Source organism: Callithrix jacchus, chromosome 18 (genome assembly GCF_049354715.1).
Source record: "Callithrix jacchus isolate 240 chromosome 18, calJac240_pri, whole genome shotgun sequence".
Lineage (NCBI taxonomy): Eukaryota > Metazoa > Chordata > Mammalia > Primates > Cebidae > Callithrix > Callithrix jacchus.
The window spans coordinates 20,140,082-20,158,540 of record NC_133519.1 but is presented as its reverse complement, the minus strand read 5'-3'; the positions used below and the strand labels follow the sequence as shown (position 1 = coordinate 20,158,540).

Genomic DNA, 18,459 nt, shown 5'->3' with positions numbered 1-18,459 from the left:
CTCTCAGTGTTTGTGCCACTTACAGGATCACCCCATCTCGCCTTAGTTTCAACCTGGTGGAGACTCCTCCAGAAACCTCCGATGAGCCCCTCCTTTCTCTGGTCCACACCACTCCTAGAAGAGGCTCAAGTTCCTGCTGCTGTGGGCTTCACAGCCTTTCTCTGCCGTTTCCTCTCCCTAGCATTCCCTGGCACACCGTAATCATTTGCCTTTGTATATATCGTGTTTGCTCAAAAGCTATTTCCTTGTAGTTTCTAAGTGAAAGGCTCGGGTCTGGAGACAACAAGACACTGGGCCTTGGGTGTGTGCTAGCTCCACCCCTTCCTTGGACAAGTTATACCTGAAGCCTTAGCGTCCTCGCTGGTCAGATGAGGGTGCCAGTGCCTATTTCTGAGGGTTCTTCCAAGATTCAGAAATACTTAAGTCTCTAGGGACTGGCACAGATGGGTGCTTAAAAAATAGGAGCCATTATTTAGACCAGGGCCTTCCACTGACCTATGCTAGAGAGCCAACAATATTATTGTAATACTAGCTTAGCGCCCATACTACTTATTAAACATTGATAAATAGGTACAGTTGGAATGAATACAGTTTCTACTTTCTACACTCCTGCCACCTTCTCTAGGAACACTTCCTGGACTTGTCTGTGGAGAGTGAAAATACATCAATCTCAGAGCTCGTCTTTCCATACTTAGAAATCTTCTAAGTCTCCCAGCAACAACTTTACACCTGATCCATGAAAAATATAATGTTGGCCGGGCACGGAGGGCACACGCCTGTATTCCCAGCACTTTGGGAGGCTGAGGTAGGTGGATCACCTGAGGTCAGAAGTTCAAGACCACCCTGACCAACACGGTGAAACCCCGTCTCTACTAAAACTACAAAAAATGTTAGCCAGCATGGTAGCAGGAGCCTGTAGACCCAGCTACTCGGGAGGCTGAGACAAGAGAATCACTTGAGCTCAGGAGGCGGAGGCTGCGTTGAGCCGAGATCGCTCCACTGCATTCCAGCCTGGGCGACAAAGTGAGACTCCATCTCAAAAAAAAGAAAGAAAGAAAAATATAATATGTATTATTTATGGGCTTGTTTAGCTATTTGGCCCTCCCGTACCACACCCCTGAAACTCCTTTTTGCTTACCCCAGCCTGGGCCTATACTGGAGAGACTGTGGGTCCTTCTTGCCAAGACCTGCAGCAGGCCCAGGTCTGGGAGACACCCATTGTATACAGTATCTCTTCTCCATTCCCATGACCACCACCTCTCCCAACATCACGCTAATTTTTCTAACAGTCACTGATTATGAGTTGGGCCACTTGCCTCTGGCATCTCCATCACCTCCCCATCCTGCCTATCACCACTGGATTAAATTTTGCCCTGCCTCCTCAGCTCTAGGAATTTGATTCAAACAGCTCTACAACCCAGCTCCATTATGCTTACCCAACTGAGTGGCCACGACTTGAATTTCTCTTCTGGTCCGTCTGGTCTCTGTGCCCCCAATACGACAAACACATCCTGCCAGAGCTTGCTGTTTCCACTGACTAAGATGTCTCCTCCTCAGCTCCTCTGTCTCCAACCAAATCCCATTCTTCAATTTAAGGCCTAGTAAAGGCTTACTTCCTTTGTGAAGTCCTCAAGTCCATTCTGTTCTTTCCTTTGTTCTTCCTTTAAAAAGCATTTATTGGGTGCGGTGGCTCACGCCTATAATCCCAGCACTTTGGGAGGCCGAGGCGCGTGGATCACAAGGTCAAGAGATCGAGACCATCCTGGTCAACATGGTGAAATCCCGTCTCTACTAAAACTACAAAACTTAGCTGGGCATGGTGGCGCAGCCTGTAGTCCCAGCTACTCAGGAGGCTGAGGCAGGAGAATTGCCTGAACCCAGGAGGCGGAGGTTGCGGTGAGCCGAGATCGAACCATTGCACTCCAGCCTGGGTAACAAGAGTGAAACTCCGTCTCAAAAAAAAAAAAAAAAATTTATTGGAGACAACTTTTGAGTGTCAGACCCTGTACACACAAAGAAAAAGCTTGGGTTCCTGCCTTCAAGGGGCTCACAGTTGAGTGGGGAAGACAGACGTGTAAGTGAAGAACAATAACAGACTGGTCTGAGGACTGGAATGGAAACGCATTGGGAACTCGGAAGAGATCATCGCTGAAGGGACCACCTCTGGGAAGGCCTCACCAAGGAAGGATAATCGGAGCTCAGTCTTAATGTTCAAATAAGAGCTGCAGGGAGGGTGCCATCCAGCAGCACATAATCACTTAATTACATATTGCTTTGTATTTTTCTGCGATTGTTTGGTGGGCTTGTCTTGACTTCTTGGTGAGGCTAATCAGCTCAAGAGCAGGGACAGGCCTGGCACTCTCTGTTCTCCCAGAGCCTAACAGCAGCCCTGGACAAACACCATGTGTTCAGAAAAGGCTTGTTGACTTGAAGAGATAAATAATCCAGGCTTCTCTGGGAAAGCTGCCTGAAGGAACCCCAGCCCCCCCCAATCAGAGTCCCCCAGCTCATCCCTGGCAAGGCACCCACATCTAAATCCCCCCCCCCCGTCAGAGGCCACCTCCTCCTGCCATAGGGGTGAGACTTCATCAACATACACTTGTTCATGCTGCCCCAGATGTCTTTATTGAGGCCTCTCATTTGACCCAAATACATTAACAAGTGATTGCTGAGATACAGTCCCAAGCTAAGTATCCTCTCTTCCTTCTGGCCAGGGACACAGGATTAGAAAGAGTGAGGGAGGGCTGTGCATAGACGGAGGGAACAGAACAGAGATAGGGCCCGTATATATGGCTAAAGGAGAATCACAAGAAAGAGTATGCGGAGCGATGGAACAGACACATAATAGATGAAAGTAAGTTATGGGATAAGAAACAGAAGTCAGATGAGAGAGAGCTGGGCTGGTGTCTAGGGAAAAGTAGCTCCTTTCCTCATCAATGGAGGGGGATCAGGGTCTCAGCAACCAGTGCATAGACCTCAGTTAGCTCAATGGCAGAGAATAACCTAGTGTCCCTGGAGGAACTCAGGGAAGGACAAGGGAAGGCAGGAGAGAGCAAAAAACATCAGTGGGGCTGAAAGATGGTTGCTGCAGCAACTAGTCATCGTCGTCGTCGTCGTCATCGTCATCGTCGTCATCGTCCTCTGTGTTGATCTCACCCTCTAGCACATCCTCCAGCCAGTCCTCCAGCTCCTCAGCAGAAGGCAAGTCCTCCTCGTCGTCCATTTCCATCCATATGCTATCCGCCTAGGAGATGGCGCAGGCAGGGGATGGAAGGTAAGTCCCGCCCAGGTCTTTGGATCCGTCCTCCCACTCACTGGACTCTGTACATCCTTCCCTCCTTCCTCAGTCCCTTCCTTTCATCTACCAGTGGCCAGGGAGACTGTCCAGGTGAAGGTATGTGTTCGAATCGTGACAGGTGAGGCTGGGAAGAAAAGCTGGATTGCAAAATAGACCTTCTCCCTTCAGTCTGTCTTCCCTGCTCTTGCCACACTGAACTTCCCTGTCATGCCTTTGCTGCAAAACCACTGGTAGCTCTTCATGGCCTGAGAATAAAGTCAGCAACTCTTCAGCATTCAGGATGTGTCTTTCTTTCCTTAATTTTTTTCTAAAAGAGACAGGGTCTCACTCTTTTGCCCGGGCTGGAGTGCAGAGGTGCAGTCGTGGATCACTGCAGGCTTGAACACCTGGGCTCAGTGATCCTTCCCCCTTGGCCTCCCAAAATGCTGGAATGACAGGCCTGAGCCACCACCCCTGGCCCCAGGGCTTTTCACAACCTGCTTTTCTAGTATCGTTCTCAGTGATCTCTAGACTCTCAGCCATAAGAATCTACCTGCCTTTTCCTGAACCTAATATTCGTTTTCCTTCTTTTGACCTTTTGATCTTGCTCTTTCCTCAGTTTGGAACTGACTTCCCTGAATCATCACTAGTTGAAATCCTATACGTTGGGCGTGGTGGCTCACGCCTGTAATCCCAGCACTTCGGGAGGCCGAGGCAGGCAGATCCCCTGAAGTCGGGAGTTCGAGACCAGCCTGACCAACATGGAGAAACCCCGTCTCTACTAAAAAATGCAAAATTAGCCGGCACAGTGGCACATGCCTGTAGTTCCAGCTATTCGGGAGGCTGAGGCAGGAGAATGGCTTGAACCCAGGAGGCGAAGGTTGCAGTGAGCCAAGATCGTGCCATTGCACTCCAGCCTGGGCAACAAGAGCCAAACTCTTGTCTAAAAAAAAAAAAAAAAAGAAAGAAAGAAATTCTATACACATAATCTCCATTTGGAATGTCACTTTCTTGAACTTTTCTCTGATTCTGTCTAGCAGAAATCAGTGTGATTCCTGTGTCTTATTTTATTTGTATCTTTATTATAAAGTTTATCACACCTGCCTTTGTAGTTAATGGAATACCTGCATCTCCAATTAGTCTGAAAATTCTATGAAAGCAGAGACTGTGGCTCATTCTGTTCAACTTAGTAGTTTTATTTTATTTTATTTTTTTAATTGAGACAGAGTTTCGCTCTTGTTACCCAGGCTGGAGTGCAATGGCACGATCTCGGCTCACCGCAATCTCCACCTCCTGGGTTCAGGCAATTCTCCTGCCTCAGCCTCCTGAGTAGCTGGGATTACAGGCACGCACCACCGTGCCCAGCTAATTTTTTGTATTTTTAGTAGAGACGGAGTTTCACCATGTTGACCAGGATGGTCTCGATCTTTTGACCTCGTGATCCACCCGCCTCGGCCTCCCAAAGTGCTGGGACTACAGGCGTGAGCCACCGTGCCCGGCCTTGTTGTTTTTGTTTTGAGACAGAGTCTTACTCTGTCGCCCAGGCTGGAGTGCAATGGCACAATCTTGGCTCACTGCAACCTCTGCCTCCCGGGTTCAAGCAATTCTCCTCCCTCAGCCTCCTAAGTAGCTGCAATCACAGGTGCCTGTCACCACGTCCGGCTAATTTTTTGTTTGTTTGAGATGGAGTTTCGCTGTTGTTGCCCAGACTGGAATGCAATGGCACGATCTCGGCTCACTGCAACCTCCACCTTCTGGGTTCAAGCAATTCTCCTGCCTCAGCCTCCCGAGTAGCTGGGACTACAGGCCCACACCACCATGCCCAGGTAATTTTTGTATTTTTAGTAGAGACAGGGTTTCACCTTGTTGACCAGGATGGTCTCGATCTTTTGACCTTGTGATCCACCTGCCTCGGCCTCCCAAAGTGCTGGGATTATAGGTGTGAGCCACCGCGCCCCGCCTAATTTTTGTATTTTTAATAGATACAGGGTTTCACCATGTTGGCCAGGCTGGTCTTGAACTCCTGACCTCATGATCTGCCCACCTCGGCCTCCCAAAGTACTGGGATTACAGGTGTGAGCTACCGCACCTGGCGTAACTTAGCAGTTCTGAAGCACCTACTGTGTGTGTATGAGAAGACTTCTGCCCTGAACGAGCTCAAAAGTCTACTGAAAAAGACATAATATAGCCATTTAAATGTCATCTTCTCAATGGTCAATGAGCCCTGGAGTGCCAGGGAGGGAGTGAGTCTAAATGGGAGATCTGGAAAGACTTCACAGAGGAGAAAGGGTTTGAACTGGGCCTTGAAGGATGAGCCACTGATTCCAACATGTGGGACAGGGCCATATTCCAATCATAAGTCTCTGCCTCCATTCAGCCACTAGACCAGGCGTGTCTGTGTCCTGTGGGAAGGGCCCAACTCCTAATTAGCAGAGAGGAGGAGAGCTAGCTCGGCTAGGAAGCGGGGGGTGGGGGTGGGGGGTCAACCAGGGATGGGGACAGGAAACTCACATCAGTAACATTGACGACTCCTATCTGTGGGGCTGACAAGTCGATGTCAAACGTCTTCTCCCAGTATGGGACGAGCTGTAGAGAGATGCAAATATGGCAACTTAGCGGATGCTAGGAACACGTGAATTCAGGAGGATGAGTATGAGGGCCAGCCCAGGGATGGAGAGGGGACAGCGTGAAATGGCAGTGGATGGGGACAGGCCCAGCTGTGAGGGCACCAAGACAATGGGTAGAACTCAGCATCAAAAGAGGAGAAATCCTGAAGGGAGAGCATCGGGAGGGTCAGCCAGCCGCAGTGTCCCCTCTTTTCTGAGGAAGACTGGATTGGAAACCCTGTTCTCATCCTGGATCAAATCCCCGTGTTCAAGGTCAAGTCCCTTCTCTCTGGCCCTCAGATCTTACTTTTCTGAAACAAGGCAGGTATACCTGGTAAGTACCAGTGTTTCTTGCATTTCTCTTTGTTCTTTCAGTTACTCATTCAACAATAAGTGCTAGGTGTTGGGAATTTAGCTGAGAACAAAACCGTCTCTGGAAACATGGAATCTCTGTGCTATGATTCTATGATTGAGTGTGTATACCCACGTGTGAAGGGCTGTTGTGCTTCAGAACACTGGTTTTCCTTAGGAGTGAGCTCTGGTACCGGAGCTACCCATCCAGCCTCTGATCCAGGAATCGTGTGTGAGGTCCTGTCCTGTTTCCCCTTGCTCAGGATGCCCTCCATGCCCACAGTGCCCTTGAGCACACAACACACCTCCCAGGGTCCCCCAGCTAGGCAGTGGGGATAGGCACTCTGAAACAAAGCCCTCACTAAGAAGGTGCCACAGTCCGAGGCCCCACCTTGGGATAGCAGTACCTGAGCTGTGTCTCTTACCAGGGGGAAGTCATCAGGGTCAATCCAGATGATACTAAGATCAGGGTTTTCAGTGTTTTCTTGGGCCACCGCCTTGAGAGTCTCTAAGAACTCGAAGCCATCTTGGAGGGAACACCAGTGCGAAGTGTGAGGTGTGTGGAGAGGAAAGGGACCCAGATGAAACAGGAGTATGCAGCTACCTTCCTGCTCCCCGGCTCCACTTGCCTACCCCTAGGCTGCTTGCAAACTCCCAGGAAAGCCTCCAAGTGAGGCCTATGCTCCAATAAACACACCCACCTTCCCCGCCTTCCCTCCTGTCCAACCCAGTCTTCCTCCCTCACCGGGATCAGCTTCCTCTGCGAAGGCCACAATGTGGATTCCATCCATATCATCCTCCTGTCGGGGTAAGAGGGAGAACAGGGTTTTGGAGAAGACCTTAGTACACTCCCTGAAGTTGGAGAGCCCAGAACAGATCCTAGATGTTCACTGAACCTTAACTGTGTGGAAATCCAGTTTTGGGACCAGATATATTCTTGTGAGGGTGATCTTTTCCCAAGGGACACTCCCTTTCAGCTCCAAGGCCCCACACTTCCTCTGATAATTCCTTTATCCCCAGGCTCGAGGCTCCTCCCTTGTCATCTTCACTTATGTCTGTCTCCCATTTCCTCACACACTCTTCAGAGTAGAAAATCTCCCACTGCTGAGCCGGGTGGGGTGGCCCCCGCCTATAATCCCAGCACTTTGGGAAGCCAAGGCGAGCGGGTCACGAGGCCAGGAGTTCAAGACCAGCCTGGCCAACAAGGTGAAACCCGTCTCTACTAAAAATACGAAAAAAAGTAGCCGGGCATGGTGGCAAGCCAGGTGTGGTGGCACATGCCTGTAATCCCAGCTACTCAGAAAGCTGGGGCAGGAGAATTGCTTGAACCTGGGAGGAGGTTGCAGCGAGCTGAGATCATACCGTTGTACTCCAGCCTGGGAGACAGCGAGACTCTGTCTCAAGGAGAAAAGAAAAGAAAAGAAAAAACCTCCCACTGCTGCTAGTGCACTGTTTTTACCTTTTTTTTTTTTTTTTTGAGACAGAGTTTTACTCTTGTTGCCCAGTCTGGAGTGCAATGATGCCATCTCAGCTCACCACAACCTCTGCCTCCCAGGTTCAAGCGATTCTCCTGCCTCAGCCTCTCAAGTAGCTTGGATTACAGGCATGTGCCACCACACCTGGCTAATTTTTTTTTGTATTTTTAGTAGAGATGGGGTTTCTCCATGTTTATCAGGCTGGTCTTGAGAACTCCCAACCTCAGGTAATCCGCTCGCCTTGGCCTCCCAAAGTGCTGAGATTACAGACATGAGCCACCACGCCAGGCTGTGTACTGTTTTTTCTACCAATTGGCCTGAGGAACAGCAGGGTGGGATTTTTCTAGGACTTGAGTCTTCTGGCACCTATGCTTCCCTGAAGGCCCTGGCAGGGGACACTCACCCAGGTCTCATACATACTCTCAGGCTTCAGTTTTCTCAGGGTTGATCTAGAAGAGAGACAGAGTGTCATTAACTCAGTGGGTTAGAAGGACGCACCCTCCAGAGGGTCCCGTAGCAGAGGCTGCCTCTAGGTCAGGCCCAGGGCACAGACAGCCTGTAGCCTAGAACAAAGCCATCTGGCAAGGCCTCCACTCTGGGCACCAGGCCCAGCTCATTGCATGGTTAAAGTGGTGGGAAAATGGAGGGTGGGCAAAGGGACTGGAGAGAGACTCTGGGGAGAAAGGCAAGAACTGGTTATCAGGGTCTTCATTCATTATGTATTCGTGCATTCACTCATTCACTATGACTGAGTGCCCAACACATCCTAAGCACTGCGCAGGGGGCTGGGTGGAGCTGAACCAGGCATGCGTGTTCCTGCCTGGACGAAGGGAGCTGGTAGTATGGGAGAGAGCAAGTACTGTTTCTGCTGGCGATTGGGTATTTCCGGTTGTGGACTGCTACGAAGGAAGGGAATTAGCTGTGAGTGCAGGGCAGGGGTATTCAACCTCAGCACTATTGCCATTTGGGGCCAGATAATTCTTCGTGGTAGGGGGCTGTCCTGCGCACTCCGGAAGGTTTCGCAGTACCCCTGGCCTCTCTCCACTAGATACTAGTAGCACTTCGCACAACCAAAAATGTGTCTAGGCATTGCCAAACATCCTCTGGAGGGCAAAATCCTATGCCCACCTTGCCACGCCTTCCGGCCTCGTAGAGAAGCACTGGTGTAGGGTATTACATTAGAAAGAACACTTGGGCTGGGCATAGTGGTTCATTTGGGAGGCTGAGGTGGGTGGGTCACTTGAGGTCAGTTTGAGACCAGCCTGGGCAATATGGTGAAATCCCATCTCTACTAAAAATACAAAAATTAGCCAGGTGTGGTGCATGCCTGTAATTCTAGCTACTTGGGAGGCTGAGGCAGGAGAATTGCTTGAACCTGGGAGGCGGAGGCTGCAGTGAGCCAAGATGGTGCCACTGTACTCCAGCCTGGGCGATGGAGTGAGTGGGGGATTTTCAATCTCGGAAAAAAGAAAAGAACGAACAAACATGGGGCGCATCAGCGTCAAAGTCCCAGCTCTGACACTTACTACCTGTAGAACCTTCCGCTGTGGTTGTGCAAAGCCTTAATACAGTAACACAGATGGAAAGCACCTTGCAGTTCCTGGCAGACCACAGGCAGTCAGCACTCATTTGTTGAGAGAGATTACTTAAGTCACACTCAACCTCACATTGAATTATGCACATTTATGGAGGACCTTCGCTGTGTAGGGCTCACGGCTAAGTACTCGGGTGTAAAATATTGTGCAAAATTATCAGAGTATCAGAGAGCACTGGTGCCCAGAGTGCATTCCTCTCCAGGCGAGACTGGCGCCCCCAGCCCATCTCACACAGCGTGTTCCAGCCTGAGGAGGAGCCAACCCCGCTCAGAGGGCTGCCCTTGGCCCCCACCTCCTGTGCTCCTCCACGAAACTGACAATCTCCTCTTCGCTATTGGGCTTGTCTGGGATGGTCACAGGCTCTTCCATGAAGGCCTCATAGAAATCAATCTCGTTCAGCTTCAGGGTCAGCTTCTTTGCCACCTTTGGGAGAGGGGGTAGGAGGGGAGCGGAATAGGAGACACAGGGTCATGTCGAGAAGCAGTATTACCAGGGAACGAACATGAAGAAGGGAGTCAGAAGGCTGGGATCCTTGTCACTGCCATGTGACACCTGACAAGTGTCTTAACTTCTCTGGGGTTGGGTTTAACATGAGACAGCTGTCAGACCATCTAAAGCCCCTCTTCAGCTCTAAATCTATGGAGTGGGAGGAGCTGGGATGGGGTGGTGAGTGCCAGTGCATAGGAAGGGCCTAGGTCTGCCATCGATTCTGGGAGGGGAAGCTGGAGGACAGCTTCAGGATGCGAGGGACACCCAATACAGCCTCGGGGAGGAGAACCTTGCTGTCGAAGGTGGCGAAGAAGGGGATGTAGGGATGAAACTCCTCAGCCGCATCCTCGAAGGCTTTGTAATCTGAGGGGGGGAATGCAGAGTCAGTCTCTGGGGAAACCAGGGGCTGCCGGGGAATCATCCCACACTACAGTCCCCATTCTTTCCAGGCAGGGTTCATTTTGAGACCCACCCCCTCTAGTCCTCCAAGAGTGAGGGGAAGGTGAAATACTGGAGGTACTTGTCTGGGAACCCTCAGAGTACAGGGAGGTCAGAGCTGTTGATGGTGCTGAGCACAGCTGGGGGAAGAGGTGGGAAGTGAGGAGGTAGAGGCTGAAACACGGGAAAGATGGGGATCCAGGGAGGGTCACAGTGGAGTCTGAGGGTTACCCACGCTCTGAGTCTTTGCTCTTGAAGTAGCCAATGAGTTTGATCTCATCCTCAATATTCTCAAATGCCTGGAGCTCTCTTTCACCTTCAATCAATTCCACAGGGTCCTCTAGGACCTGAAAGAGGAGGACATTACAGGAAGAGAGTTTCTATCCTTGAGTAGAACCAGAAAGGGACCTAGGGAAAAGATGGCTAGGGAACTGGAGGAGGGGACTAGATGTTGACAGTGTGTATGTGTAGGGGGTTGTGTGTGGGTGTGTGTGCGTGTGTGGTGTGTGTTGTCCATGTGTGGTGCGTGTGAATGTGATTGTGTGTGTGTGGTATGTATATGATGTGTGTGTGATGCATATGGGTGTATGTGTGTGGTGTGCATGAGGTGCATATGTGTAGTGTGTGGGTACGTAGATGACGTGTGGCCTATTGTGTGCATGTGCGTGCATGTGTGTGGTGTGTGTGCAGGTGGTGTGTGTGCATGTTGTGTTATGTGTGCAGGGTCAGGTTGGGGTTGGTAGGAAATAGGGGGCAGGCAGCGGAGTCTTCAAGGAAAACTGTCCGGTCAAGGGGAGTCCGTACATCAAGCAGAAACTCCACGAGGGTGTCAGCAGAAAACTCGCCATCATACTCAATGACTTCATCTCCCTTGAACACGTACACGCTGTCCACTTCAGTTAGGCCTAGGGAGTGAGCTGGGGGTGAGGCACGATCCCAGGCTTCCCACAGATCCAAGGTCCAAATCCTAGGCCACAGCCCGTGTGATAATCCCCTGGGCCCCCTCATGGGCCCGTGGCCCCACCCACCTCCTCTGACCCCGAGGCTGATGGGCCTAATGGGTCTGTCCCTGGATTTAGCCCACGAGGCTAGACTGGCCCCACGACTCTTTAAGGAGAAGCTGGAGGATCAGAGAGGGTAGGTAGGGTGAGGGGAGGGAATAGAAAGGTGTCGATTCTAGCAGTATTTCTCCCCTTCTCTGATTACCACGACTAGAGATGAGTACTCATGCCCCTCTGAGGGCCGTAGTAGCTGGTTCCCAGTCAAGCTCTTTAATTGCTATTACTGACCAGATGACTTCATTATTACTGACCACCCCTCCCCCATCTATGTCCAGAATCCCGTCTCAACCCTGTGCTTCCCCCTGGTGGCTGGCTGCTGTAACAACCATGGCTCTGGAGGGGAGGGGTTGGAAGCGGAGTTTGCAGAGGTCTGGCCAGCCCAGCCTGTGGGGGATTCCCCTTCCCTCCAGCACCTAGTCATGTTTCTTAGGTAAGTATAAAGAAGGCCTCCCCACATCTTTCTGGGATTTGAGCATGGGACTTGATAAGGAATAGAGAGGGAGAGTCTCCCAGCCATAACCCTCCCAACCTCATATTTTCTCACCCCCTCTTTTAGAATAGACATAGATCTGAGGGGTTCCCAAGCCCCTCAGACCCCAAGGCCGGCCTGACAGGTCCTCCATCCAGTCTCAATGCCACCTTCCTCTCCCTTGCCCTCCCCTCTCTTACCTAGTTTCTTGGCCACAGCTGCGTCCTTCTCAGAGTCTACCAGCCCGAAGCCAACGCCCTTGTCTTCTAGGACTTGGGCTGCTAACTAGAGGGAAGGATTAGGATTACAATTAGCCCCCCTGGAATTTTTTTTTTTTTTTTTTCTTGAGACAGAGTTTTGCTCTTATTACCCAGGCTGGAGTGCAATGGCGCGATCTCGGCTCACTGCAACCTCCGCATCCTGGGTTCAAGCAATTCTCCTGCCTCAGCCTCCGGAGTAGCTGGGACTACAGGTACACGCCACCATGCCCAGATAATTTTTTGTATTTTTAGTAGAGACGAGGTTTCACCATGTTGACCAGGATGGTCTCGATCTCTTGACCTCATGATCCACCCGCCTTGGCCTCCCAAAGTGCTGGGATTATAGGCGTGAGCCACCGTGCCCAGCCCAACCCCTGGAATTTTTATCCCCTGTTCTCCCTCTCATGCTTTCAAGTTGGGTCAGTTGAGGTGCAGGAGATATGAGCTGACCTTGACCCTTTGCTAAGATCCAGAATATCCCCCAAATTCCCTACAACCACACAGTTCTGTTTTTGGCTCAACTTTTAGTTAATAAATGTGGATTGCTCATTCGCAGTGTGCTTATTATTTGAACTTGAAGACACTGCACTCCATACGTCCCAGTGCCTGGGAGGTGCTGAGGAGTCTGGCTTCAGAGTGACTGAGGTCCCCTTCTCTCCTTCAGGGCTGAGCTCTGCATTCCATTCTGGTCAAAGGCCAAGCTCAGTGTGGGGTTGATCTTGGAAGTCCCTGAGATTCCTCAGAGTCACTACCAATGGGAAGAATGTTGGAGGGTGGGAGGGTGGTGGTGGGTCTGGCCATGTTGCTGGGGAGTGGGGAAGGCCAGAGAACTGAGAGAAAAGGTCACTATTTGTCACCCCCAGAGGGAGAGAGACTGACAGTGACTGGACAGCTCTTCCCATCAGGGCCGAACTTTCACCTTTCACTGTCTACTCCAGTCTGTCCTTAGGCTGTGGACAGTCACACCTGGAGTCCCTGCCCCCATAAGCCTTCCAGCATAGTGCTCAACCCTGATTCTCTCTGCTGTGGGCACAGCTTGCAGCTTTACCCCCACTCAGCACCGACTCATGCACTGATTCTCAGAGGGGCGGGGAAGGGAGGTGGTTAGCAGGTGGATGGCCAGGGATACTGAGCACTCAGGATAAAAATACTCAGCTCATTAATCAGATGGCAGGTTCTAGCACGCAGCGGGGTGCACAGAATGAGAGGCTGTGGTTCTGGTGTCTCACCCTGAAATGCTCCATGCTCTGGACAAGCTGGGGCCTATCGGCATGCCAAGCCAGAGAAGGGACCACAGGAGCTTGGACAAGAAAACTCACATATCCCAGCTCCTAAAGGGGTGTGTGTGACCACGTCTCCCAGTCATTCCCAAACATAGGATCTCTTTTCTTTTCTCATGATAACTCCTTTCTCCTTTGGGCCTGTAGTCAGTTTGGAGGTGAGAGGACTTTTCCCACAAAGAGAAGATTGGGGGAGACATTCTGATACTTCTTGCAACCATCAGAATTTTCCAGTGAGGGCATCCAGCTTGATCCAACAGAGACAAATGGGGAATTAGGGAGGGGAGGAGAGGGAGGGGACTGGGAGGCCAATGGGAGGCATGGTCTCTGGGAGATATTTAAACATGGCGTGCAAGTATCATAACCTTTACATTTATACTCAATTTGGATCTCGTTGGGGTGCAGCCCCCAGAGGCATGTGAAGGGGACACGTTCTGGCTAAGTAGATGGGTGAGGCAGGGGAGTGCAATGTACGCTGCTGTTCTCCCCCGGCCCTCTAGGTACCTCCCTTCTTTTCCCCCACTGTTCCAGCCAAACAGAAGTCAAATGCTACCAGCCTCCTACATCAGGGAGGGGAGCTCTTCCTGCCGCACCCCGTTGAAAGGATTACCTAACGATGTCAGTTATTCTTGGTTCCTGAGTCTCTTTCTCATTTGATAAAAGCCACATGCCACTTGCACCCTGTTGGTCAAGACAGGGGTCCTGCCACACTGCCCCTCACCCCCAGATCCCATCCTCAAAGCGCTACACGGGTGTAGGATAAGGCGTCCCAGAAAGGGGCGAGGCATGCTCGGCAGGCCTGCAGTGCCCCCAACTCACCTCCAGGATCAGCTCCTCCATCTCAAATTGTCTTTGCGAGGCCTTGTCATCCTCGGGGGGCTCATGGTAGAGGAGGGCCAGCACCTCATACTTCTTGAACACATTCTTGTAGTTCTTTGCATTGACATTGATCACACGGTCCACACCATCGTACTCAGGGAAGTCCAGCCCTTCCTCCCCCTGCACCCCTGACTTGGGCGTCCCTAGCACCAGCAGCAACAGCAGTGCCAGCCGCAGACCCGGCACAGCTCTGGCCCCCATCCTGTCTGTAGCACTCAGGGAGGTAGTGGGAGCTGGGTCGGCTCTCCTGGTCCAGAAGAGGTTAGCTGGGGTAGGGAGGGGCCCCTGGGTCCCAGATTCTGAGTTAGGGGCTCGAGTGTGGGGGGGGGTTGGGGAATGGCCCAGAGCGGTGGACAGAGGACAGTGCTGGGTCCTGGAGAAACTGCCGATGGAGCCAAGGGAAAAAGGGTCAGGCGGAGGAATAGGAGCAGGGGGCGGGGAGGGAACCGGAGCTGCCCCCTGAAATTGGCACCCCTCAGTCCCCACCTGGTCCTGTCTAAATACGTCTCTGTGGTTGGCAGGAGAGATGGATAACCTTCTGAGGCCAGGACAGCTCCATGCGGGCTGGAATCCTCCCACCTCCTACGCTTCTCCACCAGGCTCCCAGGGGCTCCTTCCCTCCCCCTCCTCCAGTGTCCAGGGCACCTCAGCCCTGGTCCCCATGCTGGCCTAAGAGCTCATCGCCATATTAAGAAAGGAAAAGGAGCGATGCCGGAGCTAAAAATAAGAGCAGATGAGTCGGAGGTAAATGAAGCTGGGGCTGGGGGAGGGGAGGTATAAGGGTAATTGGTGAGGGCTGAGGGTAGGGCAAGGGTAATTGGAAGTTAATGCAGTGGAGAGGAGCTAACTGGGTCAGAGGCTAAACTGATAATAAGGGCAAAAGGGGGACATATGTGGTATTGGCTCTCTGTCCTACAGCCTGGGAATCTTCTGTAGGGGAAGTCTGATTCTGATTCTTTGATCCTAGGTAAAAGAGTGGGGCAATAAAAGTGTAAGCCAGGCTGCAGGAAAGAGACCCCCTGCACTTTTTTTAAAGAACCAGGACCAAGGATGAGGTCATTCTCTGAATAAAAGATGGAGCTGCATCCAAGACTGGCGACCTGGCTCAGCTCCAGCCAGTTTCCTTTGCCTCACTCAACATTCCTAACTTGGGAATGCAGGGAAGGACGGGGCTGCCCAGATACTGTCCTGTAGAGATGTGGGCTTGGGGTTTCTCTGCCCATAAAGCCCAGAGCAAGAAGGGGCCTGTCGTTTGGTTGCCACCTGTGTGTGCACTCCCTACCCTGATCCAATGGGCCTGGGTTTTCTGGGGCACAGTGGGAAGGCAGGATTTCCCAGGCTGCATGCTTTCAAGGAGAGTGAATAGCTACTATTTATTCCCACGTCTTTGACAAGACAAAGAGAACCAGGTATAAACACTGAGCAAAAAAAAAAAAAAAAAAAAATTAACATTAGGTAAACACGAAGAGGGAAACACTGTGCCCTGAACCAAGGCTGTGGATTAATTCCGTGCACCCAAAATCCAAAGCAGAGTTGGGCGGGGAGGGGCTTAAACTTCTGGATCCAGCTTGTGGGTGAGGACAGAGTAGTGAGTTCAACTCTGGACATGTAGGAAGGAAAGGCCCTCTTCATGGCCCTCCAGGGTTCTTATGCTCAGGTAAACTGAGGCATAAGGGAGACCATGGAGGGTTAGATCAACATCACACGCTGCCACCCCACCCTGAGAAATGTCTGATTCTAGAGGGACAGTGTCGTGTTTTGTTTTTGTTTTTGCATCCAGGCAGGGCCATAAAATTATCTTAGCAGAATAACTTTTCCACATGTCCTAGACCTTCCACAGCTAAACAAGGAAGGCCACAGAAAATCTCAGAAACATGGCAGGAGTGAGGCCAAGAGAAACAGCTGTCGCTGCAGCAGGAGAGGTCGGAGCTGGCCTAGGCACAGCACGTTAGAGCTGAAGAGACCTCAGAAAGTATCCTGGTCTCCCTGAAGAGTGACTAACGTGGGAAAGCTCCACGTCCAGAGTGAAGACGGCCATGTGAGACGGGGAGGCCTGCCTGGAAGCAGATGACCTGGGTGACATCCAGCCCCGATTTGTCACTTCTGTATTCCAAGGGAGGGAGACACATTGGGACAGAGATGCTGGAACATAAAACTTGCTCCATCTTGAATCTGACTTTTTGTACCCCGAAGAGTGTGAGATGGGATGCTGGTGGCTGAGCCTGCTCCATCTCCGGGTCCTTTCCTGCAGCTACTGGACATTGCCATCCATCCCGTTCCCTCTCGTTGCCCTCTCTGGCTCCAGTCCTACCTTTCCCCTTTCTGGCAACCACCTCCACTGCTCTCTCTCTTGATGCTTTGCTCTCTCTACTTTTTTTTTTTTTTTTTGAGACGGAGTTTCGCTCTTGTTAACCCAGGCTGGAGTGCAATGGCGCGATCTCGGCTCACCGCAACCTCCACCTCCTGGGTTCAGGCAATTCTCCTGCCTCAGCTTCCTGAGAAGCTGGGATTACAGGCACGAGCCACCATGCCCAGCTAATTTATTTGTATTTTTAGTAGAGACGGGGTTTCACCATATTAACCAGGATGGTCTCAATCTCTTGACCTCGTGATCCACCCGCCTCGGCCTCCCAAAGTGCTGGGATTACAGGCGTGAGCCACGGCGCTCGGCTGCTCTCTCTACTTTCTACTCAATTTCCTTCCCTTCAGGCCCTTGGACTTAAGAAGCCTCAGCCACTGGTATCAAATGACCGTGAGTTGGGACCTCTGTATTTTTAACCCACAAGACACCCGAAGCTCCTGCTACTGAAACCTGAGGAGCTGGCCCCTCTGTGCTCCCGCTTCCCACCTCACTCACATACACCCTGGTCCATTGATCTTCCAGGGTCTGGTTCAGCCATGTCAGCAACTGGGGAAGGACCCCAGGCTGATATAGCACTGTCCCTAGGGCACCTTGTGCTGGAGGAGGGAGGGGAAGAGGGAGAGCGACCTCTGCGGAGGGGCCTGATGTAGGGAAAACAGCTGGCTATACTCACGACGGCCTTCTCCTCGATAGCCTGTGGCCTCTCATCCTCCAGACCCACCTGGGGTCCTTCCCCATCACTATCCTATTTTTTTGTTTTTGTGTATTTTTGGCCCCATCCTCATTGAAAGAATGATCTGAAAGTGATTAAGGGTACATGTTCTGAAAACTGGCAGAACTTGGTTCCTTCTTGGGTAAAACGGAATGGGTGGTAGGGACACATGTTTGTGACTCAATGGTGTATATAAAGCCCTCGTCCCAGTGTTAGGTGCACGTGCAGACACCTAGTGCACGTGTTTTGCTTTGGGTAGTAGCTGATGGTTTTCCCCTGGCTTTCTTTAGCATTTCTCTCCCACCCTGTAACTTTTAGGCTCAGCCAATGCTCTACTCCGAAAGAGGCCTGAGAATGAACTGACCCACAGGGCACAGTGGAGGGGTTCACAGAGCCAAAGTGAATGAGCGGGTGAAGGGGAAGGAAGAAACGCGGAGATGAAGGTGGGCAGGAGGGAGAGGGCCCCCAGGACTTTCTGCTCATCTGAGAAGGCACCTGGGACCAGGCACAGAGGCCGGCTCTTGGGACAGTCCATCACCCCATGCAGAGCAGGGGAGGCTGTCTCACCTACAGCAAAGGCCACAGGGATTCAGAAAGTCTTATTACAGCCTCTATCTTGAGGCTACACCAGAAAAAACAGCCTAATAAGGGTTGGGATGGGGCTGAGGAGCCCTGATGACAGCGGGCAGAGGGCAGGGACCACCAGTCTGCCTGGAGTCTGTCCCTCCTACCTGTCCCTTTCTCAGATGAGGGACACCGCTCAGCACATGGCCGTTCCCAAGTCATTTAACCTCTCGCTTTTCACTGATGCAATCAGGTCTCTTCTAGTACCACACTGCTGTGGTCTGCAAGCTGCTCTCAGGAACTGCCAGGTGGGGTCAGATGAGTCCACCCCCTGCCCCCTATGCAGACGCTGTGGACCCTCTCCTGTGTGAGGCTCAGCGGCTCCTCTCTCCCCTACCTTCCATTTCTCTGATCTCAACTGGACTTTGGAGGTGGTCATTTGCCCTGTCCTTGCTGTCCAGTGGCTTGGAGAGTGACTTTAAGATGGGGCGTAGCCCTTAAGGGACAAGGACGCTTGATAGTGATCCTATCCCGGCCTTGACTGGTCGTCAAAAGACTTCCCCGGCCTTCATCATGAAGACTGCGGAGGGAGCTTCGCTGTAATCCCCACTACCCCCAGATCAGATCAGACACATCCAGCC

At 51.7% G+C, this 18,459-nt stretch overlaps 1 protein-coding gene across 1 annotated transcript; it reads right to left on the bottom strand.

Moving 5' to 3' along the window:
* Nucleotides 1-2,602: 2,602 nt before the first annotated feature.
* Nucleotides 2,603-14,576, bottom strand: CASQ1 (calsequestrin 1). Its single transcript, XM_008984712.6, has 11 exons — nucleotides 14,121-14,576; nucleotides 11,962-12,046; nucleotides 11,036-11,136; nucleotides 10,467-10,578; nucleotides 10,083-10,156; nucleotides 9,597-9,727; nucleotides 8,113-8,158; nucleotides 6,980-7,034; nucleotides 6,660-6,760; nucleotides 5,789-5,863; nucleotides 2,603-3,244 (listed from the first exon to the last, which is right to left on the bottom strand). The coding sequence occupies exons 1-11, from the start codon at nucleotides 14,379-14,381 to the stop codon at nucleotides 3,095-3,097; spliced, it is 1,191 nt and encodes a 396-aa protein (XP_008982960.1). The 5' UTR covers nucleotides 14,382-14,576; the 3' UTR covers nucleotides 2,603-3,094.
* Nucleotides 14,577-18,459: the final 3,883 nt, after the last annotated feature.

What these genes read in the sequence shown, in the direction of transcription:
- CASQ1 (XM_008984712.6), bottom strand. Translation starts at nt 14,381, where the DNA reads ATGGGGGCCAGAGCTGTGCCGGGTCTGCGGCTGGCACTGCTGTTGCTG. An exon ending in TCGTGGAGTTTCTGCTTGAT is followed by an intron (nt 10,579 to 11,035) that starts GTACGGACTCCC and finishes CTCCTCTTTCAG; the next exon opens with GTCCTAGAGGACCCTGTGGA. An exon ending in CAAGAGCAAAGACTCAGAGC is followed by an intron (nt 10,157 to 10,466) that starts GTGGGTAACCCT and finishes TCCCCCCCTCAG; the next exon opens with ATTACAAAGCCTTCGAGGAT.